Source organism: Hippopotamus amphibius, chromosome 9 (genome assembly GCF_030028045.1).
Source record: "Hippopotamus amphibius kiboko isolate mHipAmp2 chromosome 9, mHipAmp2.hap2, whole genome shotgun sequence".
NCBI classification, from domain to species: Eukaryota; Metazoa; Chordata; class Mammalia; order Artiodactyla; family Hippopotamidae; genus Hippopotamus; species Hippopotamus amphibius.
The window spans coordinates 131,776,420-131,802,673 of NC_080194.1; the positions used below are offsets into that span (position 1 = coordinate 131,776,420).

The window sequence follows — 26,254 nt, forward strand, 5'->3', positions numbered from 1 at the left end:
GGAGGGAAGCTCTGTGCCATGGAAATGTGGGGACCTTGGGCAAGTCAGCTTCCATGTTAATAACTTGGGAAAGAAGGCTTCCAATCAGGCAGAGATGCCTTAAAGAGCACAGCGGGCTTCCCTGGTTGGTGCAGTGGTTAAGAATCTGCCTGCCAATGCAGGGGACACGGGTTCGATCCCTGGTGTGGGAAGATCCCACATGCAGCGGAACAACTAAGCCCATGCGCCACAACTACTGAGCCGGCGCTCTAAAGCCCGAGAGCCACAACTACTGAAGCCCAGGCACCTAGAGCCCGTGCTCTGCAATGAAGAACAGCCTCCGCTCTCTGCAACTAGAGAAAGCCTGCACACAGCAATGAAGACCCAACGCAGCCAATAAATTAATTAATTTTTAGAAAACAACAAAAAAAGAGAGCACGGCATCTGCCGAATTAGCGTGCTTTTTCACAAACCCTTTAGGTGGCACCTTCCCTGGGCTCTGGCCATGCCCTACTCTACTGGTGGGATGATCACGGCCTGTCATAATCTCAGTCACCCACCTACTGACGACCCCGAATCATTTCCCGGCCCAGACTTGGTTCTCCCACTGCCTGGAGGACCTCTCTTCCTGATGTCCCTGCTGGTACTGCAAGCTCACTCCTTCCACTCCAGCCTGCTCCTCCTCGAGGGCTTCCCTGGGCCTGCACACAGCCACCCGCTTCAGGGATGCGGGCCATGTGTCCCATTGGTTTTTCTGCCTGAACCTGCTCACAGCCCTTTCTGTTCTCCATCATCAGGGTGGTCTTTGTGGCCACCTGCTCTGCCCTCCTTTCTGCCCCCAGGTTTGTCAGGATGACATTCAGCTGTCAGCGACTTAAAGAAGCAAAGGGTTGTGCTTGTATTTACCTCTGACCTGTCCATCCCATAAAGAGAAAGGAGGTGGGCAGTCAAGGTGGGTTAACTGCTCAACAATTTCACCAAGAATGCAGGCTCCTTCTGTCCTGCTCTGCTATCCCCAGCTTGTGGCTTTGGCCTCAGGACTGCAAGATGGCTGCAGAGCTTCCAGGCATTACGTCCAAGTTCCAAGCAAGAAGAAGAGGGAAGGGCCAATGAAAAGCTTTCCAGGAAGCCCCACTTGCTAAATTCCAGAAATGGGACCTGTGGCCATACTAGGTGTAAGGGGGTCTAGAAAGGAGTGTTTCTGGCCTGTCATATGGTGCCCTGAACAAAACCAGCAAAGGAAGAAAGAGAAAATGCACCCTGGACAGACCGAGCAAGGTTGTCTATCTAAAATGCAAAACCCCACTGTGCCACTTCTCCACGTAAAACCTTCCCATGCTTCCCCATCACCTTGGGGCCAAATCTGGCTCCTATTCCGCGTCATCCAATACCTGAGCCAGTACACTGTGGTCACCGAGCAGCTCCAGGGCCAGGCCCGGTACCTGCCCGGTTGTTCTGTGGCTCGTCTCTGCTCCGCCCTGGGTCTGGAGTGCCCTCTTCCTGCCCACATCTGCCTGTTGAATGCTCACTCATCCTTTAAGACCCTGCCTGCTCCTCTCCGTGGGGAAGACAGCCCTGGCCAAGCTGGACCAGGCTGAACCTCCTTCCTCCTGTTCCTCCCACATTCCTCTACTTTGGTCCTTGGGTTTCTTGCTCCCACCCTGGTGTCCCTGCTGGCCTGGGAGGACAGAGGCCAAGTCTGTCTCACTAAATATCCATCCCCAGAATGAAGATAACAGGGCTGCTGCTCTATAAACGACTGCTAGAGGATGGAGGGATGGATGGATGGACGGTTAGACAGTGAATGAATATATGAGATTTGTGGCAACTCATAAGCTGCATTTTAGTAGGTGTCCCCAAGGAGACAAATCTCCCCTTTGCCAATATTATCTAAGGAAAAGTAGAGTGCCAGTATTTTATGATATTACAAAAGACCTGCCATGTTCCTTACAAAAGGGGGCCTGATGTTACCACATGAGGGTGGGAGGCAGAGATGGTGGAATAAGCAGTGACTCTGAATCTTGTCTGTCACTTAAATGCCACATGAGCTACTTTACCTTCCTGAACTCAGTTTTTTCCTCACCTTTAGAAAGGGGGTGATAACAGATCCCTTGTGGAGCTGTTGTGAGTTTCAGAGATGATGTGCTGGAGCCCCGGCCTGGGCTCACTAATGTGCCCTGGGGACACAACACTCTTCAGTCCTGTCTTTGAAATAAAGTGTAAACGCGGGTTCTTCCTTCCTTGCCTTGGGAGGCAATGCTGGCTGCCTCCCGATATCCATGCCCTTCCTTTTCCTCTTTGCTAAAAGGATCCTGAGTTTGCTCTGGCAGGCCCTGGCGGCATCCCCAGAGCCAGGAAGGAGGCGGTGCTCTTCCTACGGCCACCCATGGGGCTGGGAAAGGGTCTGTGGCCCAGGTCTGGGTCCGGCGCTGCGAGAGGATACCTGCTGGGGGTCCGTCCCAGGAAAGGTGTTGTTTCTTTTTTTTAAAGTCCCCTTTTCTGCCTCTTGGGGGTCTGTCAAGTCTGAACTGGATGCCCAGAACTACAGCAGCCACCTGAGGTCAAAACGAAGGAAAGGGCCACACTGTGTGTGTGTGTAGGCGGGGTGGGGGGGGGACAGCAGAATCACGGCAAGATCCTGGTCCCTGAGTTAGACTTGTCTGAGAGCCTGGACCACATGACACAATCAACTTCCTTATTCTCTGAGCTGGGCAAGTGGGAGCTTCCGATTATGTATAGCCAAAAGGAACGAATATTATCCTACACTTTAATTTCTTTTTAAGCTCTTTATTGGAATATAATTGCTTTACACTGCTGCGCCAGCTTTTGAGGTACACCAAAGTGAATCAGCTGTATTTATACATATATCCCCATATCCCCTCCCTCCCTCAACTCCCTCCCACCCTCCCTATCCTAGCCCTCCAAGTCATCACCCATCATCGAGTTTATCTCCCTATGTTATGCAGCAACTTCCCACTAGCTATCTGTTTCACATTTGGTAGTGTATATATGTCAATGCTACTCTCTCACTTCGTCTCAGCTTCTCCTTCGCCCCAGCTTCTCCTTCGCCCCTACCCCCCACCCCGTGTCCTCAAGTCTGTTCTCTACATCTCCATCTTTTTTTGCCCTGTCACTGGGTTCATCAGTGCCAGTTTTTTAGATTCCATATATATGAGTTAGCATACAGTATTTGTTTTTCTCTTTCTGGCTTACCTCGCTTTGTAAGACAGTCTCTAGGTTCATCCACCTCATTACAAATAATTCAATTTCATTCCTTTTTATGGCTGAGTATCCTATCCTTTTTATTTTAGAGCCGTAACTTGTCTTTTGGGGTGACCAGTAATCTGATTTTAAACACAACATAAGTTGCCCTTTGGAAGCTCTTACAAGACATTACAAAACGTCCCAGGATGTTTCCTGGATAGGGTGGGGTTCAATAGAACTCCACTAGAGTGCTGTTTCATCAGGGATCTTGACATCCTTTCTACAGCTTGTGAAATTGCTTTCTCAAGCATCAAGCATTTGGGGCTTCCCTGATGGCGCAGTGGTTAAGAATCTGCCTGCCAAGGTAGGGCACACGGGTTCAATCCCTGTTCCGGGAAGATCCCACATGCCGCAGAGCAACTAAGCCTGTACACCACAGCTACTGAAGCCCACGCGCCTAGAGCCCTGCTCTGCAACAAGAGAAACCACCGCAGTGAGAAGTCCACGCATCACAACGAAGAGTAGCCCCCCTTGCTACAATTAGAGAAAGCCCATGCATAGCAACGAAGACCCAACACAGCCAAAAATAAAATAAACAAATAAATAAAATAAACCTTAAAAAATAAAATAAAGCATCAAGCATTCAACAGGACCTCAGGCACAGACCCAAGGCAGTGCCTGGCACAGAGGAGGGGGCAGGGCACTGGGTAACCTTAGGCCATGTCTACATGACAACTTGGAGGCAATCTGGAAGTGAGAAACAGACAACACAACAGAGGCAGAGTGTGCTATTACTGAAAGGCCCCAAACATGGTCAGCTAATAACAAAGAAAGAAAATCTCCTTCCTTAGATTTTAGTCTTTCACTTGTGGGCAGAAGAGATGAAGTGTGGAAGATGCTAAGAGGTATAATCTTCTGAAAATAACTGACGGTGTTGTATTATTATCCTTAAATACAAGTGTCAAAGGAGACTGATCTTAAGTATCTAGACCAGGGGCTGGGAAATCACAGCTCATTGTCTATTAGCTTTTTTATTTATTTTTGTTATGTATTTATTTATTTGGTTGCGCTGTGTCTTACTTGCAGCAGGAGGGCTCCTTAGTTGCGGCTCAAGGTCCCCTTAGTTGCAGCATGTGGGTGCCTTAGTTGTGGCATGCTGTGGGATCTAGTTCCCTGACCAGGGATCGCACCCAGGCTCCTGCACTGGAAGTGCGGAGTCTTAACCACTGAGCCACGAGGGACGTCTCTGTCTATTAATTTTTAAGGAGTGTGAACTCAGAAAGCTTCTTACATTTTTCAATGGCTACATTTAGGTTTACATGAGCCCCTATGTATTCTTTTCAATTTCACCTCTTGATCCACAAGGCCTAAGATATTTACTATCTGGACCTTTACAAAATCAGTCTGCCAAGCCCTGACCTTGACTTCATTATAGGGATTCTTTTTATTATTCTTTTTCCATTTTTTGAGAAACAGAAGATTCAGATGAGGAAAAAAATAATCTAACATTTATATTCTCACCATCCACAAATGATAAATATTAACAACATCTTATAAGATCTCCTTTCACAGTTTTTAAGAAAGAAATGAGTTATAACTATATAACTGTGTAAAATCATAACCCATGTGCCCTCTGACCAGCCCCTCTGTCTCAGAGGCACCTGGCTTCACCTCTAAGGAACAGGCCACTCTGGCCAGAGGGTCACGGGCCTCCACAAGGTTGAGAACAGCTGCGCTACAGCCTTGGTCAGGAGACAGGAAACGGGCGCAGGGATCACAATTCGTCCAGGTGCTGATGGGTCAACCACACAGAAAGGGCTCTTCTCCTTGAAAGCACTCTTTGCCATGATAGTGGGCTCAGCACATAGCAGGCAGACTCCGGGCAACTGAGTTAACTGAATGGGTGCCCCCAAAGCAAGACACAGCCGCGAAGTAAAGGAAGGAAGGGGACAGGGAACGAAGGAAGAAGGAAAAAGGAAAGAGAAAGGAAGGAGGGAAGCAATACCCCTGATGTGGAACCCATCCCTGGCAACCAGTACAACGCCATTCACACACTCTTAAGGGAAACCACGCCCTATCAAGTAGGTAGCAAGCAAAGTACATACACATCTTCAACTGTGATTTATGGAGAGAGGAATTTAAATATTAAAAACAAGTCTCTAATGTGTCAGGAAGTACCTACTCTAAGGCTTCCACACTGATTGTAATTCTCTGGTTCCCTTCCGACGCTGCCCCTAGGATTGAGCTTCTTGAGGGTAAGATCAAAGCTTATTCATCTTTCTTCCCCTAGTTTCCAAATGCAGAGAACACGTGCAATGTGCTCAAAATGCAGAGATGTACGTGACCATACGCACAGCACCCGACCCCAGTGTCAAGACTGTCAAAAGACACTCTCCAATCAGAATGTTGAACCTCTTCAACAAAACATGCCTCCAGGTCACACTTGGCCTTACTGTGACCAATTTCAGGCATTCGTTTCATACATAAAAAACATGTAAGCATTTTTATTTTAAGATTTGGCCCTGTTCGTGCACAAAGAACTTCATAACAGTAGTATTTATCACAGAGAAAAATCGAATACAACTTAAGTGTCCAATAGTGGCCAAAGAGTTCAATGAACATGCTATGTTTACACTGTATAAAACATCTGTGGTTTGGAGAATATTCTTAATGACATGAGAAAATGCTTTGTATGACATAATCTTATGCTTCTAACGTGCTCATATGATCTTAACTGTATGAAAAGAGAACTTCTTAATAACGAGAAAACATTAATGAATGGATTACTTATAAATCAAACCACTACTAAACCCCACCCCTCAACCTGTACAACCAGACAGAGGAACCGTTCCATTAAATCACACACACATACACACAAAGATGCAGGATTTTATGTGAAGCCGATGAAAAGTAACACCAGAGAACTGCCTGAATCACAATTTAGGCCAAGGGAAGCAAGCTGACACTTGATTCATTCTTTGTTCATCCTAAGAGTTGGTGCATATTTGCAGTAACAACCAACATTTTATCAAATACAAGTTGAAATAAGCTGATGACCATAATTTGTCTCTTTTCTCAAGTCTCAAGCCAACCTTTATTTTTATTTTATCACTATTTTCTACGAGCTACAGTTGCCATTTTTAAAGTGAGCTTTTTCTAGTGCTTAGAATCCTCTGATAGGAGCCCACTTGGACTTGTATCCCTGGGGGGTGGGGTTGTCTTGGGGAAGCAGGGATACAGATCCCTTTCTGTTTCAAGCAGCATCTCTGTCTGCAGAAGTCAGAGCCCATTCATTCAAGATGAAAGGATGAGGTGAGGGGCTTACTCTGAAAAAAGACTGCTGCTTGCTGAGGCCAGAGGGGAATTCCACACACGGCGTGGACTCCCTGGACCCTCACCCAGCAGGACCCCTTCAGACGCTGTGATTCTAAGCCTCCACGGCTGGCTGGACCAGCTCCTTCCCTGGGGCAGCCCCTGAAGAAGCACAGGTAGAGAGGGGACATGGTAGGTAAGCAGTGGGAACTGCCCTAACACAAGCTGGCCTGGCTCCTCTCATCGTGCCCAATGCATGTTCTACTCATTACCCCAAAAGCATGATTAAGAGGCCAGGGGCCAGGACCCTGGGACTGGAGCCGAGCTGTGTGAATCTGGGTAAGCTAATGTGTCTCTCTGTGCCTCAGTGTCCTTATCTATAAAGTCAGAGCAATAGTATCTATAGTATAGTACTTAATAAGTGGGAATTATTATTATTATGTGAATGTAATGTTGTGTTTTAAATGGCTTATGAAGTAAAACTGATACTCGAGGAAGCTGGTTACCTTGGGGTCTTTAGCACCCACTGATGGCACATGTGAGGCTGACTCAGGGACGTGGGACCCTGGTGTGGCGGGCAGAGGAGGGGTAGAAAGAACACAGTCAGAAGGACTTCGGCTCCAACTCCGGCCACACTCCAGCCACCAGCAGCGGGTGAGAGGTGTTAACTTATGCAAGGGAGAAAATAGGTTCCTTACACACCTGTCTCTCTGATGTTAAGTCACCTGAAATATTTTTATGATAATAATGAACACGGCGACACTAAGATGGGTGATATAAGAGCGCCATCGTCACTGAGCACTCACCAGGAACCAGACACCGTGTCAGGGTGTTGGATTATCTTATCTGATCCCCACATAAACCTGAACTGTTCCATCCCTGCTTCCTAGCTCTGTGACCTGAACAAGTGATTCAGCCTCTGGGACTTTGCTTATGAATAAGATGGTGAGAACGCCAGTACCGTGATGGGTGTTGTGTAGGCTGCAGGGATGATAAGAACAGCCACTGACAATAATGGGAGCAATAAAAAACTGAGTATTAGCCATGGCTCAAGACCTTGTTCATCTTCTGCCTTTTCCTGGAGAAAAACTGCTCTATCAGGTGCCTTCGGTGGCATCACGGAGGAAGTGAGGTGAGGAAGTGAGGTTACAGCCCCTGAGGGAGACAGACACAGGCCCCCACGCTACAGGTGGCCCAGCAGGAGGCTGGCGGCTGAGGCAGCATTGCACCTGCCAGGACTCGGCCCCTCCCCTCTGGGCAGTGGTGCAAGGACTCCTCACCTGCACTTTCACTGGTGTGTAGGGGAGGGCCTTACACAAAGGAGACATTTAAGAGAAGTTCTTTTCTGTCCTCGTCTGTCTATAATTTAAATTTGAAATGGACTCAGGCTCCTCACTGCTGTGTGCTCGGGTTCCTCACCTGGACTGCAGACACCTGTACTCACAGGACCCTTGGTTGTGATGACGGGGCACATAGGAGGCTTTACCCAAATGGGTGATGTTCTTTTACTTCCAAATAAATCATCAATATGCAAACATTTCTGTTAAGTAAAATTGTAAAACAAAACTAAAGCAATTTCCAGCTTATTTTACGTAGCAATATTCTAAATTTTCACATAGAGTATTAACCATAATTGGGGCAAGTGCCTTTTAAATGAAGGCAAGTCCAGTAAATAAAAAAAAAATACTTGGGCTAGTATAGGAAATAAAGGACTTTGCTGGTGGCGCAGTGGTTAAGAATCTGCCTGCCAATGTAGGGGACACAGGTTCGATCCCTGGTCCAGGAAGATCCCACGTGCCTCAGAGCAACTAAGCCCGTGCGCTACAACCACTGAGCCTGAGCTCTAGAGCCCGCGAGCCACAATTACTGCATCCACACGCCACAACTACTGAAGCCTGAGTGCCTAGAGCCCGTGCTCCGCAACAAGAGAAGCCACCACGCTGAGAAGTCCACGCACTGCAATGAAGAGTAGCCCCCGCTTTCCGCAACTAGAGCAAGCCCACTCACAGCAAGGAAGACCCAATGCAGCGCCCAACCCCTCCCCAAAAGTATAAGAGTGTTTAGCTAAGTGAGGGATATTTCAATTTTACAAAGGAATCCCACTGCTCATTTGAAAATGACACTAATTGCTGTTTTTAAAAACGTGACCTAAAAAGAAAAAATATCATATTTTGACTTCACAAGCTTAAATAGGCATTGCTGTTTCCCATGCACTTGTGGCTCCTTTTTGAAATGTTGCTATGGGATTTTCCAACAAGATTTTGAATTTTTGGTTTGAGGGTGACCCACACTACTCTGTTTTGTGCACTGCAGCCCTGGGTGCCCAGCACAGGGCCCAAGCTATTGGCTGAATGGATAAATGCTGACGTAACTTCAGGAACCAGCAGCACACACTTACACATGCCAGATTCCCAACTTATAAATATTTACCATCAGGACTTGATTTTAGCTTTAATTAGCCCAACTGTTAAGGATACCTCCAAAGTGAGAAATGTAACCCATCCCTTCGCACCAGATGTAGCTTCCGCAGTTGGTCTTTTATCTTGGTTTATAGCGAAAGGAACACAGACATCAAATGACTAAAGCATGATGTTTCATAGTGAACTGATTGAAACATAAAGCAGACCAAAGCTGGAAGATGAATTCAAGACCAAATGTAAATTAAAGAAGGTCAAGTTTCCTCAAGCTGACATGCCCCCAGAAACTAAATTCTACAGATGCTCAAAAAAAGGACTGTTTGTTGAGTTCTCACTTGAAAATTAGTTTAAAAAAGAACCAATCAGATAGGGTTTTTTTAGTGCATTTTAAACAGAGTGTGTTGTTTGATGATGGCCTTGCCTTGTGGACCCATTTGCTAGATTCAGAAACATCTGACTATGAAATTACGCATTCCAAGGTGTGTTTACTAGTACACTAATTGGTGAGGCATGTGCTTTAAAAAAATAAATGCAGAGTCAGATCCTCTCACTAAATTCCATAGGAATTTTCCATCTAGTTCAATGTTTCCCAACCTTTGAAACTAATATACCTTTTCAACAAAACTGAAAATAGTGTGCATTCCTCATTCACCCTGATAAACATCAGACTCCCTGAGACATACTGTCTTCCTGCGTAGCCCAGAAGCCAAGAGGTTTCTTGTCTAGTTTTATTTCCTTAGTTTGTATTCTGAAAAGAGTTGCTAATTCCTTTTTCAATATCTAAAGTTATGTGAGCAAACTGCAGGCATGTCCCCAGTCCTGGCACGCCTCTCCACACTTTGAACATCCTCACTACACCCTCCATAGAGGACACTGCCCGCTCCTGCCAGCACCAGGGGTGAGAAACGCTGCTCTAATGAGAGGAGGAAGCCAGACCCGGGTAAGCTCACGTGCCTGCTGTGGGCTTGCAGCATGGTCCAGGGTCAGATGACGACAAACCACCCTTCATCAAGCACATGCCGTGTCCCAGGCACGGGGCTAAGTGCTCTTACACACGCCTCCCTTTCCTTGATTCTCACACTAACCTTACCAGGTTGGGACAAGCTAGGGGCTGGGTTTATAGAGGTGAACAAATCTGGGACTCCACTTCCTGGAGGAATCAGGATGGAAACAAACAATTTCAGTACAACTCAGTATCTGATGTCAGAGTAGGATTTGATGTTTCATTTTTCCTATTAAGTAGACCCTGCAAACCTGACCTTTTTGTTCTTTAAACCTTTGAAATTCTAAAACCAGAACATTACATGGGCTAAGATTTCTCTCCACTTTTTTTTTTTTAAAGCATAAATAGAGATGAAACTAGAATTCTGTGAAATTACTCAGCTTTTACAGGAAAGATCAACTTATTGGAATTTTTCATAATTGCCATATTCGCTCTGGGCTTTCTACTACACAGTTCTAATCTCTATGTGGAGAATGGAAAAAAGAAAAGGTATCGAGACATCAAGGGAAACAGGATCAGTTAAAGAGCTAGACTTTTGTTTTTTAAGATTGAGTTTTTAAATTGAAATCCGTATTAACTGGGTCACATATTAACCTTCTGCTGAAAAAAGGCACGAGGGATATAGACAATGGCCAGGAGGTTCGACCAAGATTTCATTATCTCCTGTCTTTGCAACTCCAACTAGGTATCAGGTGAATTAAGGGGAAGACCAATTTCTACGTCCCGTGGATGTGATGAAACTGATTATCCTCGGGCACAGCAAAAGAAGACGGAAAATAACGGTGCTGCTTCACATCTGTGCATCTGTCCTGCCCCGATAACTGTTTATCTGCACTGGCTATTGACAACGTTTTCTTACCATACAGAGAAGTTTTTTTATTGAGCTTCAAAAGGAGAAACCAAATGCACCCGTTTCTAGGGAAACCTGAGCTGGGACGCGCGAGGATCCGATTCACAGAACGCATCCCTCCACACACGGTGGCCCGCTACATAGCAACACCCCTCCTCCTCACTTCCCTCCTCCCCTTTAGGAAAGTAATGCCACAATGTGAGATGATTGTTGATGCTCGTTATTAAATCATTTATTCATCCCACACAATGATTCAGAATTATTCATTAAGCTTGCTGGAAGGAGGCTGGGTGTTACCTCCATGGTGGTTTGAGGAGGGAGGTGCTCTTTAAAAGGATATTTTGTAACAACACAATTATCATAATTAAAAGCTACCCTGATATTCTGATGAGCTTTTGACATATTTTTGAGTACTGGCATTTCAGCACGAGGAGATAAATGAGACTGAAATAGTATTAGGGAATAATATTGCTGTGGGGGGAAAAGCTGGAGGCAGTATGAAATACCATCTGCCATCAGGACCCCCAATTTGATCACGGGCTTTAAGTCAGTGAATTTCACAAAATGTCACTTGAACTTCTGGCTTTCCAAAATGAGTTCAAGAATTACATGGCTGTGACCTGAGTGATCTCTGGCATTACCGAGTCGTGGGGACCTGCATTCCCCAGGATAGCCCACCTACCTGTGCTCCCAAACCACACAGGCCCCTCAGGCGGCCACGAGCTGTGACCAAATCTGATCCCCATCTCTTCCCAACGCTGCCCATGGTTTGTTCTGAGTTTGAAAGGCCATTAAGCAGAGGGCCTGGTTTGGGAAGCCACTCAAACTGACAGGTGACTGCAGGAAGGGCACCCCTCTCTCCGCTTTTCCGTGGTCAAGCAGGTCTAGGGGAAGATCCTAAGGGCGGTGACCAAGAAGAGCACACCTGCTCATACATGAAGGTGGCGCCTGGTGGGGACAGCAGGGGGCCACCTGGGAAGAGAGCCATCGACTGCTGGGTGAACCTGGAGAGCCAGCACGTGGGTCGGAGCAGAGTCACACGCATGGCCTCACCCAAGACCGAAGGACCAGGAGGCCACGTGATGTGTGCCCGAAACACACCACGCACAGGCTTGCGCCCAGGAGCTCCTTGCAGAGGGACCTGGTCTGCTCTGTGCCGGGTGCACAATGGGTGCTAAACAGAAATGAGCTGGGCTGGTCGGCCCCAGAGGGAAGGAGTCTGAGTCAGAGGTTCACCCTTCACACATCCCGCCAACACTGATGAAGCATTTATTACAGGCTAAGACCTGAGCCGGGCGTCCCCTGCACTCAAGCAGCTCAGAGGCTAGGGGGGCTTCAGACAGGCTGACACTTACCAATGCGCTGGGAACAAGGGAAGCTGAGGAAGAACCCAGCGGGCAGGGATGGGGGCACCTTGTACTGAAAGTTGAGGTGGCACTGCCAGCTGAAATGGAAGAGGCACAGACAGTGACAAAGGGTGAGGAGCCGGCCCGATCCTGTGCGTGAGGAGGCCTCCGAAGGGTAGATGCTGCCAGGCTACACACCCCTCTGGCTGTAGGCGGAGAATGGACTGGAATGGGGCAAGAATGGGCAGGGGACCACGTCAGAGCTGTTGCTACGACCCAGCTGGGAGGCAATGGAGGCCTAAAGAAGTGGACAGGCTGGAGAGCTATTAAAGAGGTAGAATTAAAGGCACATGAAGCATCAATCTTCCTGGGCAAGGAGGCCCTACTGGAGAAGAATCCATCAGTTCCAGAGTCAGATGCTGCTAAGAGCTGATAAGATTGTTTACAGTAGCCAAGACATGGAAGCAACCCAAGTGCCCACCAAAAGACAACTGGATTAAGACGTGTGGTACACACACACACACACACAGAGGAATATTATTCGGCCATAAAAAAGAAGAAATACTGCCATCTGCAGCAAAATGGATGGACCTAAGGACTATTATACCCAGTGAAATAAGTCAGGGAAAGACAAATACTATATGATATCACTTACATGTGGAATCTAAAAAATAATACAAATGAATGTATGTGCAAAACAGAAACAGACTTACCAACATAGAAAACAAACTTGTGGTTACCAAAGGGGAGAGGGAAGGGAGGAGGGACAAATTAGGGGCATGGGATTAACAGATACCAACCACTATATATGAAATGGATAAGTAGCAAGGCTGTACTGTACAGCACACGGAATAGTACCCAATGTTTTGTAATAACTTATAATGGAGAGTATAATCTGTAAAAATACTGAATCGCTATATTGTACACTTGAAACTAACACAATATTGTAAATCAATTATACTTCAACTGAAAAGAAAAAAAAAAAAGAGCAGATATGAAAACGAGTCCCTCCACTCTGTCTCATGCTTTGCAAGCAACCTCCCAATTATAGCTTGGCCTCCCATGTTGCTCTGCCTACGGGAAGAGACTGTGCTGCTGGGGTTAAGGGGAGGATTTCAGCCCTGCTCTAAACTAATAAAATGCCATCCCAGTGGTAGATCTCAGTCTCTGTGAGCTGGGGCAATTGGAGCCCACCTGTGAGACACAGATCAGCTCTGGGTGTACCCACAAATCCTCCCTGAGCTCACGGGGCTGCAGGCCTGAAGGGAGAGGTGTCTGGTGCACCTCAGATGCGATGCCACCCTCTGGGGTTCCTGGTGGGTGGACAGCAGGCTTCCCCCAAGGATGTCCTGTTAGAGCCAAGGGCTGTCTGGGGTCTCAGTATCTGGGGTTGCTCATGGGCTGCGTGTGCTCCGTCCTCCGATGGGAAACCCAGAACCACGTGCCACTCAAGAATACAGCTGACAAGAACGGAGAACAAAGAGCAGCTATGGGGACGGCATCTGCATCGTTTAACATTTGATATGAAAGGAATCATTTCAGTGGCATAAAGTGTTCTCACTGGCATTATTCTCTGTTACAAAATAATCTCCGTGGTGGGGCTGATGCCATCTTGACACTTCATTTCCTTGTCATCAAACTCAAGCATGGCATAAAATTTCAAAGACCTTAATAGAAGTTTTCCAACTTCATCTCCATGGAACAGTTGGAAAATGTCTCCAATTATGCAAGCTTTTGGTAAAATGTCTCGAAAATACAGAGGGGCCTATTGTACTTTTCACCAGCAAATGTGAATACATTTAATGCTCAAAGATGAAAGGAGTGTCAGGATTTTTTTAATGACTGCTTGCTACTTAGTGGGGTAGGCCACTGTCCTTTCCCTCCCCCTTAACAAATAATAGAATGTATTTAAATTTTAGAAGAGTCTGATGAAGCACACTCTGGAAAGATCTGAAAGGAGGCATTAGGACCAAAACAAGAGACACAACAGTTGTCAAAATTGGAATCCTGCCAAGTCACTGGCAACATAGGGAACTGGCTTAGAATGTACCATATCTCGGGAGAGGAAAGCTGCAGGTGCTCCCAGGAGGAGAAATGAGGTGTGTGGGCCGGAGGTGCACACAGCGTCACCGGAAGTGAGAGCTCTGGACACAGGGTGTCCCCACTGTGTGTGTGCGTGAGGGTGTGCACACGTGCACACATATGTGACGTGTATGATTAGCTTACAATTCACAGCAGGGTAAGACAGGACTAAAGAGATGTCTCCTCCTGCTCAGTCCACCTCCCTAAAGGAACACTGATGAGGCTCCCGGACCTGCCCTACAGCCATGTCCAAGGATTTCCCGGACTACATCTAATACTGGTAGGAAGTCTGGCTCTTAAATATCATCTGCCCTTGGGCAAGTTCCTGAGTCCCAGAGAAAGGAGAAAAAGCATCCCTGGCGACTTCCTTTGCTTGGGGCACAGACAGCTACACTCAGACACCCTCCCTCTATAACCCCCAACCAGTAGTGTCCCCACCCTCAGCTGTGAGCAGCTACAACTTCAGGAGTCAGCTTGGGGCTGCTCTAATCCTGTCCAGGCCTCTTCTCGTTGAATCCTTACAGCCATCCCGTGAGAGAGCTGCTATTCCTACTTTACAGACAGGAAGGTGAGGCTTGGAGGGCGAGGCAGCTCGTCTAAGGCCACACAGCCATGAGTGGCAGAGCAGGGATAAAAACCCAGTTCTGTCCAAGGCCGCATCCTCCCCTCTCCCCTTTGCCAGGTCGCAGAGGGGCAGGAGAAGGATCCGGACACCCCGTCTCCAGACCACCCTTCCACCCAGATGCCGGGAGTCCCAGGCCTACCTGCTTCCGTGAACTTGTCTGCCACCTCCTTCCGCACAGATTTGGTGAGGTTGAAGTAGTCGTCATCCTCATCAATGCTCTGCAGGAACAGCGGGATGTGCTGGAAGACAACCGCGTGCCGGCACTTCCGCTGCCCCGCGATGCTCAGCTGTTGGTCCAGCCACTGGTCCTGGGCCTGCTTCAAGGCAGGGCACATGGAGGCGTCATACAAGAACTGGGAGTTGATGACGAGGAACAGGACGCCCCCGACCCAGAAGCTGAAATAGTCATCTCCCCAAGTCCGCTGGAACTCCGCGATGGTCTCGGGGGTGGGGACGTTGCCCACGTCGTGGTTGCCGCTGACAAGGACCAGCGGGATCTCACTGTCCACAGCCCTGAGCACCCGCTGCAGGTCCTCCGTCTGCTCCTTCCGCCAGGGTGTCCCTGGAAGAGTGAGGCATGTCCTGAAATGGCCAAGGCTGTTTACGCCTTTGTTAATATCAAATAGGAGAATAATCTAGAAATCCACTCAACTGGACACGTGGAAACAGCCAAAAGCGGTCATATGTTAAACAAATCAACAAGTGAGGTGGGAACTTCTGTCCTCCTTCCCCTGAAAACTCAGCGTCTAACTGGCCATCTGATGCAACACTGATGATTAAGTGATTGTGTAGCGTCCTTCTAATCGTAAATATTAGTGAAGCTGAATTTCTATTTAATTTTATTAGAAAATAAATAGTTGTGACTTTTCTCCCCTGTTTCAAGGGGTCATCAAATGCACCCCTGAGATGTGTGGACCCAGCTCTGAACACTAATCTCAAATGACACCTATTTAGGTTTTTCTTACCATACATAAGACCGTGTAGACTGTGCGACCACCTTTACGGGAAAAATTCTTAGAATCCAAATGGCTACATCAACTGGCATGTGTATCTTGCCAAACCTTCCCCATATGGGGGAAGAGGCATGTTATATTCTGCTAACAGTGTGTAAGAGAGCAGGGGATCAATGTCTTAACATGAAGTACACTGCCCCTGGCACTCAGGAGTTGGTATGGAGATGATTATGTGGACAAAGACTGGGTTCCCCCCTCTCAGGCTTCCAACTGTGGGTTCCAAGTGTGGATTCCTGGCTTCCACACTTCCTGTAATAATGTATTAAAACCTTAATAAATGGGTTTTGAAATGACCAATTTAATTCCAGATCTGCTTTGTGTGTGTGTGTTTGTGTGTGTGCGTGCACGTGCGCGTGCACTAATTTATTCAACAAATATTTTTCTAATACTGACTATGTATAAGGTACTGATTTAGTTACTAGGATGAGCTGTGAGTCAAAGAGACACACAAACCCTTCCCTTCAAACTGGTGAGTCACATAATCTGTCAAGTAAATCACAGAAGCATACACATCTGATTCACATGTTATTAAGCGTGATTGAGAAAAGTAAAGCGGGGAAAGGACGGAATTCCTGATAGTCCTGAGGATTAAGCTCAGCATCCCACAAAGACAGCATAAGACAAATGATGAAAGAGAGCAGTCTACCTTCACAAGGGATGATAAAAACTCACCTGAAAGGGCTTCTCTGGTGGCGCAGTGGTTAAGAATCCGCCTGCCAATGCAGGGGACACAGGTTCGAGCCCTGGTCCGGGAAGATCCCACATGCCGCGGAGCAACTAAGCCCGTCAATCACAACTATTGAACCCATGTGCCACAACTCCTGAAGCCTGCATGCCTAGAGCCTGTGCTCCGCAACAAGATAAGTTCACGCACCACAACGAAGAGTAGCCCCCACTGGCCGCAACTAGAGAAAGCCGTGCACAGCAATGAAGACCCAATGCAGCCAAAAACAATTTAAAAAAAAAAGAAAGGAATTCAGTCTAGATCAGGGGTCCCCAACCCCACTGGGCAACACAGCAGGAGGTGAGTGGAGCTTCATCTGCCACTCCCCACTGCTCGCATTACGGCCTGAACCATCATCATATTCCCCCCTTCCCCCATCCAAGGGAAAACTGTCTTCCACGAAACTGGTTCCTGGTGCCAAAAAGGTTGTGGACTGCTGGTCTAGATGGTCAAAAAATAAGCAGATGTGAAATAGGAACTGGTAAAACTAACTCAGGAAAGAAAGAGAGGGAACTGACAAAGCTGTCAGAAATTATGACCACAGGATTAGCAGTAGTGAGATTTCCTTCACAGCAAGTATATGCCTGTTTTTCTAAATAGGCCACAAGAGCATGTGCAGAATGTGCATTCTCTAACTGTTGAATATAGAGCCCATCACGTTTCCACTCAAACTTGTTAATGGGGTGAACTCAAATTCTTTGCTTTTGGCCTATTGATCTCTATCAATTTCTAAAAGACTTAGTTAGGGCACCACTGTAATTATGGATCAATCCACTTCTTGTGATTCTGCCTAGTTCAGCATTCACTTAGTTTTAGCTATGTTGTTAGACGCTTAAAAGTTCACAATTCCCCAACTCACTGAAATATTTTTACATGTAATTCTAACAAAATAAATAAGTAAAAAGAAAATAAAGAGGTAGATCTATATTGATGTTCTGGAAAGATCTGTAATATATATTAAATTAAAAAGGTAAAACATGGAAGAGTAAAAATCACATATAAATTTTAAAAAGGCTTACACATATTCATGTATTATGGCTAGAACTTCTCCAAAGATACAAAGGAAACTATTAACTCTGGTGAAATCTGAAAAACAGAAGTGGAGAGTGAAGGAGACTTTCACATTTGGCTTAAAACCCTTCAGACTATATTTTTAAAGTTCCTTCCTTTCTTCTCCACTTTTTCCAAGCTTATGTATGTATCACTTTCATTTTAAAAAAGAATTAAATTTTAAAAAGAGAGAATTTTTAAAAGCTTATGTATTACTCTTCTAAAAATTTTTTAAAAAAATCCTTAGGCCCAGGATCCTAAGGATTGAAGAAAATTCAGAGGAGGCCAGTCAGGCTGCTGTATTTCCAGTGGACCCCAATCTCAGGGGTGAGGGGAATTTGCTTGGGAAAGGCCAGCTGAGCCCCACAGGAAGAGCTCAGGTGAGGGGAGAAGCAGGTCCTGCCTGGCACTGGGGACCAGGAAGCCTCTCCCTCGGTGGTGCTGGGGATTTGCTTACAACCAGCATCTGCTTCCTCACTTGTCTATGCTGCCCTGGGGTTCCTGGTTTGAAGACGCCATTGACTGATGTTGCTTTCTTAGCTGAATTTGGACTGTGGGTATCTGTGTTGACTCTAATCCCCTCTAAGACCTCGCTGGTGAGTTCTTCTCCCATGTGAACATACTGCTAGTTAGAGATGATGAATCCTTTATGGCCTTGAACATGATAAACCATCTCAAAGGGATCCATGAATCAAGACTAATGTTATCACTACTTTTCATAATCAGTTTTCTAAAAGGCCCCAAAGCCACCACAATTGTTTCCTTCTTTCCATTGACTTGAGGATTTTCTGACACTCAATACTAGCCAATATTTACCGAGCACTTACTCCAGGCCAGGCACTTCTCTAAGAACTGTACGTGTATTCACTCAGGTAACAACCAGTGGGGAACTTGAACTCGGTGCTCTGGCTCAGAGTGCTGCCTCTCATTACAGCGTCCTGGTCACAGTGTATTATCAAGTCCTGATCCATAAGATGAGGACTTGATAATACACTGGGGTGCAGAGTGTCTCCCATTCTTGATTTTCAAAAGACATTTCATCACAATGCTTCACACAATGACTGAGGCAGACACAGAGAATGTTCAAGTAGCATACACAGAGAAGTTAAAAAGGAGCACCTCAAAAGAGAGACTTATTCAAACCTTGGAAAGGAGACCTTGTCTACAAAGCAATCTACAGTGAAGAGCTCTGAATTATTCACGATAATAGGATGTTCATTTGTTTCCAAACTTCAGATGAATGCTGCTCTTGGAGAAATCACAAATAATTCCCAATAACCTGTTTAAAAAACATGAAGCCCATCTTCCCTAGATCCCCTCAATCAAAGATGAGCCTCTCTTGTGCAGCTTTCCCAGAACTTTCTATACCCTCCTCCTCCACTCCCATGTGGATGTGGAGTCTGTGACACGTGGGTTTGGAGCTTGGCTCTCGCCCTTCACAAGCTGTATGTCCTTGAGTGAGTCACCTGGGTCCTCTGAGCCTTGGCCTCATCATGGGTGAAAATGGGAATGACAATCCCCATACCTCAGAGGGCAGCTGTCAGGATTCACACCAAGATGATTTCTAGAGTCTGGTACAAACAGGTACACAAAGTGTTAGCTGTCTTCCCTCCGTACCCACACCTAAATGTATTAATTCTTCCCTCTTCATCAGTGACACGACCATGTACACATAGCAGTCAATGTGTCATTTCTTGGGAATTCCCTTGTGGCCCAGTGGTTAGGACTCCAAGCTTCCACTGCAGGGGGCACGGGTTTGATCCCTCATCAGGGAACTAAGATCCTGCAAGCTGCATGGTGCAGCCAAAAAAGAAAAAGAAAGAAAGAAAGAAAAGAAAAAGAAATATTTCTGAAGGAATGAAAACATGCTCCGGGATATAAATAATTTTTAGCTAAGAATTTCAAAGTGAAAGAGTAAATTCTAGATGGTAAAAAGCCAAGTTTAATGAAACTATCTGCATTACGTTCAACATGCTCATTTGTGTATATCAGAATTTCTTTAGGGTCAGAATACCCAATAATACCTTAGAATTAACATAGCTCATAGCACGTCTTAGCACAGCTTCCTAAAAAAGTCATAATATTGTAGCAAAGCCCAAAGCCAAACCTCACTAGCACCAGGAGTAGGAAAAAAATGGAAACCTGGCCAAGGATCCAGAGCTCCCATGAGATTATTATTAAGCAAGGCTCTGCACTTCACAGAGAAGATAGAGAGGGAGGCAGGAGAATAAAAGACTGGCAAAGGAAGAAAAATTGAAAGAAATGACTCAGAAGAGAGAAGGAGAAGGATTGTTCTGGGTGGGTCTTCAAACTGGATGAGGGGCATCTGTTGAGAAGTGGGTGCTGAGAGAACGGGGACCCCCGAGGTCGGCACACAACTGTTGCACGCTGAGGATAACTGCATGGGACTGGCAGAGCAGTGTGGAAAGCTATGATGTGTTTAAAATATCTTTTAAAAAATTTTAATGCAAGGAATTAAAATTAAATCAGGAGGTAAAGAACATTATAAAGATAACAGCAAAATACCTATACCATTTGTTGACTTTGAAATTTTAACATGATGTGGTACCACAAAATGTGTAACTAACTACTGTCAATATTCATTAAAGCAGAGATTATTATCTTGTTATCAGAATAGCCTCAAAATACATTGATAAAATCTCTTAGCAAACTTGGAAGAGAAATAAACATCCTTCACTTGATAAAGCGCATGTACAAAAAAACTATAGCTAACATATACTTAATGGTGAAAGACTGAATGCCTTCCCCCTATGATTAGGAACAAGGCAAGAATGTCTGCTCTCACCACTTGTATTCAACATCATATTGGAAGTGCCAGCCAATGTAATAAGGCAAGAAAAAAAATGAAATAAAAAGCATACAAATTGGAAAAGAAGAAATAAAACTGTCTATTCTCAGACTGCCTCCATAGAAAACCCCAACAAATCTAGGAGAAGAAAAAAAAGGGCTCTAGAACTAATAAGGGGAATTAGCTTGGTTATTGGATGAAAGGTCAATATATAAAAGTCTGTTTTATTTCTATTTACTGGCAATGAAGAACTGGAGGAATAAATAGAAGGATTTAAGAGATATTTAGGAGGTAGAAATGAGAAATCTTTGTCGTATTGAGTACAAGAAGGAGAAAAAGGACTCAAAAATAATTCCCAGACATCTGAACAACTGGAAGGTTAGCCAGGTCATTTATTGACATGGAAAAGACTGGGAAAGAAACAGATCAGAGGTAAAAGTCAAAAGCCCTTTTTCAATATAAAACTTGATGTATAGGTACAGGCAACATAAGAAAAAATAGACAAATTGGACCTCATGACAATTAAAAACTTTTGTGCATCAAAAGACACTATCAACAGAGTAAAAAGGCAGCCTACATTTTGGGAGAAAATATTTTCAAATCATATATCAGATAAGGCATAATATCCAGAATACATAGGTAACTCCTAAAACTTAACAACAACAAACAACCCGACACAAAAGTGGGTAAAGGACCGAAATGACTCTTCTCCAAAGAGGATACAAAAATAGTCAATAAACTCATGAAAAGATGCTTAACCTCACTAGTCATTAGGGAAATGCAAATCAAAACCCAAAAGGGATTACCAACTCACATCCATTAAGACAGCTACAACAAAAAACAAACAAGCAAAACACAGAAAATAACAGGTGTTGGTGAAGATGTGGAGAAATTGCAAACCTTGTACATTCTTACTAGAAACATAAAGTGGTACAGTATGTTGGCTCCTCAAAAAATTAAAAAGAGAATCACCATATGATCCAGCAATTCCACTTCTCTGGGTAAATACCCAAAATAATTGAAAGCAGGGTCTTGAAGAGTTATCTGTACACCCATGTCCATAGCAGCATTAGTCACAATAGCTAAAATGTGGAAACCCAAATGTCCATCAGAGGATGAACGGATAAGCAAAATGTGGTATATACACACAATTCAGCTTTGAAAAGGAAGGAACTTCTGACATATGTTACAACATGGATCAATCTTGAGGACACTATGCTAAGGATAACTTGCCAATCACAAAAAGACAAATACTGTATGATTCCACTTATGTGTTGGGGTTGGCATTTCAAGTTGAAGCACAGGTACGCTCTAGATTCAAAGGTTGTGAGACTGCCTTCATGGGGGGTGTCCTTTAGGCACAATCCCTTCTGGGTCTCTACCCCGTAAAATGGAAATTTTATCACCTCTTTTATGGAGATGCTGTAAGATAAATGAGATCGTGCACTAAGTGCGCGATGTGTGGCACGTGCTCTCCTGCCTGTCCCCTAGCCCTAACCCTCTCCTCACCAACCCCCCCCAGTGAAAAGGTGACGAAGAGGGAAGCTAGACTTTAGGTCATCTTAGATCTCCCTGGTATCCTCCTTACTCTCAGGGTGATTGGCTCCTGGCCCTGCTGCTGTCCCCTGAGCTGTGCAGGAAAGGACAGCACACACATGCATGCTGACACCCTAGCACAAGGGTAGGGAGAATACCCCACTCACATTTACCTGGCAATTTGCTTGTGATGTTTGGAGGCCACATGGCACTGCAGAAAGATAGATGGATGGATGCATGGATGGATGGATGGATGGACGGATGGACAATGATAAGACACTTGCACTGAGGGTGAAACCGGCCAAAGGTGAGAACTTATAGTGCCAGCCCTCAGAGATCTCTGGCAACACCATCAGTGGTGGCCCTTTATCACATGAAGATTGGAAACAGAACAGTCATATCAGGGTATCTACTAAATGGTTAAGATCATAAATTAAAATTCCTTTTAGGGGACAATTAGGACAGATCAATTTAAAATTTTAAGAACTCATATCTAGTCCTTAGCAATTCCATTTATAAGAATTCATCATCATATACACAGAAATATACATGTGTATGTATATTCACTGCAACATCATTTGAGAAGACAGAAAAATCTGAAATGACAAATATTCATCAGCAGGCAGTGTCTTCACTATATATTTATAAACATGTAAATATGTATCATATAAATGTACATTTGTGTATAAATATATAATATAAATACATAATAAACAGGTAAGTAAGTATATACTGCTAAAGCTTGGGGAGTGATGGCTTGGGCAGGGAGGTTATGTGAAAACAGTACATTGCAAGAACTAGTATGTAAGATTCTGTTGAAAATAAGCCAACAAGTTAGAATACTCAGAGATAAAATTTCTAGAAAAATAGGGACAAATTATTAATAGTAATTATCTGTGGGGAATAGAATGACAGAAAACATTTCAGTTTCCTGTAAGGTCTGAATTCTTATAATGAGCATAAATTACTTTTATACTCAGAAAAACAATTAAGACATTTTAAAAATCACAAATGTGCTAGAATTATATCTTGTTAGGTAAACAAGTATAATTTAAATGGGAGCAAATATAAAACAAAAGACAAGGCCAATGTGTAAGATAAGTTCTTCACTCTCAGAAAGACAGAAAATAGAGGAAAAGAAAAGGAAGCACCAGAAAAATAGGGGTTCTTTTAAATTGTTTTTTTGGGGGCTTCATATAAATAGAATCTTACAATATGTGGTCTTGAGTGGCTGGCTTCTTTCACTTAGCACAGTGTTTTCAAGGTTGATCCATGTGGTACCTTGTATCAGCACTCCATTCCTTTACTGCTAATTGATACTTTATTGTACAGATACATCACTGTTGGGTCTATCCATTCATCAGCTGACGGGTATTTGGACTGTTTCCACTTTTTGGCTATTATGAATAATGCCGCTATGCTATTAAACGACTACATACAAGCTTTTGTGTGGATATATCTTTTCATTTCTCTTGGGTATTTCTCTAGGAATGAAATTGCTGGGTCATATAACTGTATATTTAATCATTTAAATAACTGCCAGACTGTCTCCCGAAACACCATTTTACATTCCTACCAGCAATATCCAAAGGTCCCAATGTCCCCACATCCTAGACAATACTTGTTATTTTCTGTCTTTTTGGTTAGAGCCACTCTAGTGGGTGTAAAATGGAATCTCGTTATGGTTTTCATTTGCATGTACCTAATAACTAATGATGCTGAATGTCTTTTCATGTGCTTATTGGCCATTTGTTCATCTTCTTTGAAGAAATGTTTATTGTGATCCTTTGCCCATTTTTTAAATTGAGTTATTTGCCTTTTCATTATTGAGTTATAAGAGCCCTTTATATATTGTGGATACTAGTCCTTTATCAGATATATAATTTGCAAATATTTTCTTCCATTCCATGGGTTTGACTTTCCACTTTTTTGTTAATGTCTCTTGAACCACAAAAGTTTTCAAGTTTGATAAAGTCCAACTTACCTGTTTTCTCTTTTGTCATTTGTGCTTTTTACTATTATACCTAGGGAATCACTGTCTAATAAAAGTCATAAAGATACATGCTTACATTCTCTTCTAAGAGTTTTATAGTGTTAGCTTTTATTTGGTCTGATACATTTTGATATAATTTTTAATATGGTGTGAGGTAGGGGTCCAAATCTACTCTTTTGCATGTGGATATGCAGTTGTGCCAGCACCATTTGTTGCAAAGAGTATCCTTTCCCCCACTGAATTGTCTCAGCAACCTTGTCAGAAAACAACTGACCCTAAATGTGAGGGCTTATTTCTGGACTCTCAGTTCCATTCCACTGGTATCTATCCTTATGCCAGTACCACACTGTTTTGATTACTGTAGCTTTCTAGTAAGTTTAAATCAGGAAGTGTGAGTCCTCTGATTTTGTTCTCCCTTTTCAAGGTTGTTTTGGCTATTCCGGGTCTCCTGAGTTTCCATGTGAATTTTAGGATCAGCCTTTGGTAACTGTGGAATCAAGGAGAGCTAAGATCAAGGTCTACCATGCAAGAAACTTCTAGCTTTTCAGGAAAGTCTGTTTGAGTTTCTGTCATTGCAAACATACCACAGGCATGCTGGCTGTTCTGGCACTGGACCATGACTCAGCAGGTTGGCCCATGCCCAGAGATCAAAGGTGACGTGTACTTCTGAAAATAATGTCCTAACCACCTGTTTGCCTGCACTATACAGATGAGGGAGGCAATGAGGGTGTGGGGCCCTGTCATGTTCTGTGAAGGATGTCACGTTAGGAGGACCGTGCCCTCAAGAAGATTCATCTGCCAAAGGCAGACAGGAGGGCTTAGAGGGAGGTGAACAGAGGAAGAGGGGCTGACAGAGCGGCGATTTTATGGACTCCAGCCAAGAGGCAATAAAGACTGGAACAGGGCCATGATACTAGGAATGGCAAGACAGAAGACCATCAAAATACACGTCAGCTTTACCCTATTTGAATAAGAAAACACGGAGGAGAAAATCATGTAAACATTCTGCCATTATCTGGACTTACTGCTGCTAGCCAAGGTCTTCTGTAAGTTATTTTTCCCTCCAAAGTGATCCTCTACCTGGTATTTGTCTTCTTTAGAGCCAATCTTGGTGCTACTATACAGTGTGTACAAATATAATGATAATAAAATATTCAATTTAACAAGATGCTACTGGCCACTTGGTATATGCAAGACACTGCTTAAGCCCGATGGTGGTAAGAGACAATGCCATGTCCAGGGACAGAGAAGCTCCAGGACAGGTACAAGCTGATTCGCCTCCAGTACCAGCAAGTCCCCTCAGAGGAAGGAATGAGCATTTCTGTTAACAGTTTCTAGGGTGTCAGGTGCATGAACAGGTCTGATTTAGAATGAGTGCCTCTTTTTTACTTTCAGATTCCATTTTATAATCTGAACTCTAGCACTAGCCCCCTCAATCTTTGGTTCCATTTGGGATTTTAAATACGCCACCTAATGAAAAGTTAATAGAGTCACAGTTAAACTCCAGATACAGTCACTGCTCTTTCAAAGCCAGAGGCAAAAATCTAAAAGCCCCAGTCATTGCAGGGCTAGGAGAAAAGAAATGATTTGTCTTCCACTAGGCATTTATTCAAGGTACACCTGCTGTCCTACTGTGTGCTAGGTCATGGCCACACCAGAATAAGTAAGATGGCATCTCTGTTCTTGTGGAGCTCAAAATCTGAAAACAGGCAGTGACCAGATGGGTTGTGAAGTTATGTGAGGGGAGCACAGGGTGGGGGTAACCGATTAGTCAGGAAGTATTCGAGAATGCTGTCAGAGGAAGCAACACTCCAACCAAATATCAAAAGGCTTAGAAAGAGGGCTTCCTAGGTGGCGCAGTGGTTGAGAATCCGCCTGCCAATGCAGGGGACACGGGTTCGATCCCTGCTCCAGGAAGATGCCACATACCATGGAGCAACTAAGCCCGTGAGCCACAACTACTGAGCCTGCACTTTAGAGCCTGTGAGCCACAACTTTTGAGCCCATGTGCTGCAACTACTGAAGCCCACGCACCCAGAGCCCATGCTCCGCAACAAGAGAAGCCACGGCAATGAGGAGCCTGCACACCACAACGAAGAGTAGCCCCTACTCACCGCAACTAAAAAGAAAGCCCGCGCACAGCAAAAGAGGCCCAACACAGCCAATAAAATAAATAAAAAAAAAAAGAAAAAGAAAAAGAAAAAAAGGCTTAGAAAGAATTTGTGCCTGCTGAAGGGGGGTGGGGGGTGCTTTCCTAGGCCAAGGGAATAGCGGGGTGAAGGCAGAGGTCAGAAGGAGAACCTGGCACCTT

The 26,254-nt window shown here is 44.7% G+C and overlaps 1 protein-coding gene across 1 annotated transcript in view; it reads right to left on the bottom strand.

The window, feature by feature from the left end:
* Positions 1–26,254, bottom strand: part of CPPED1 (calcineurin like phosphoesterase domain containing 1) — a 121,195-nt gene that overhangs the window by 17,435 nt on the left and 77,506 nt on the right. The window contains exon 3 of the mRNA XM_057695900.1: positions 14,958–15,380. Coding sequence (XP_057551883.1) covers positions 14,958–15,380 — 423 coding nt within the window. The remainder of the gene's footprint in view (positions 1–14,957; positions 15,381–26,254) is intronic.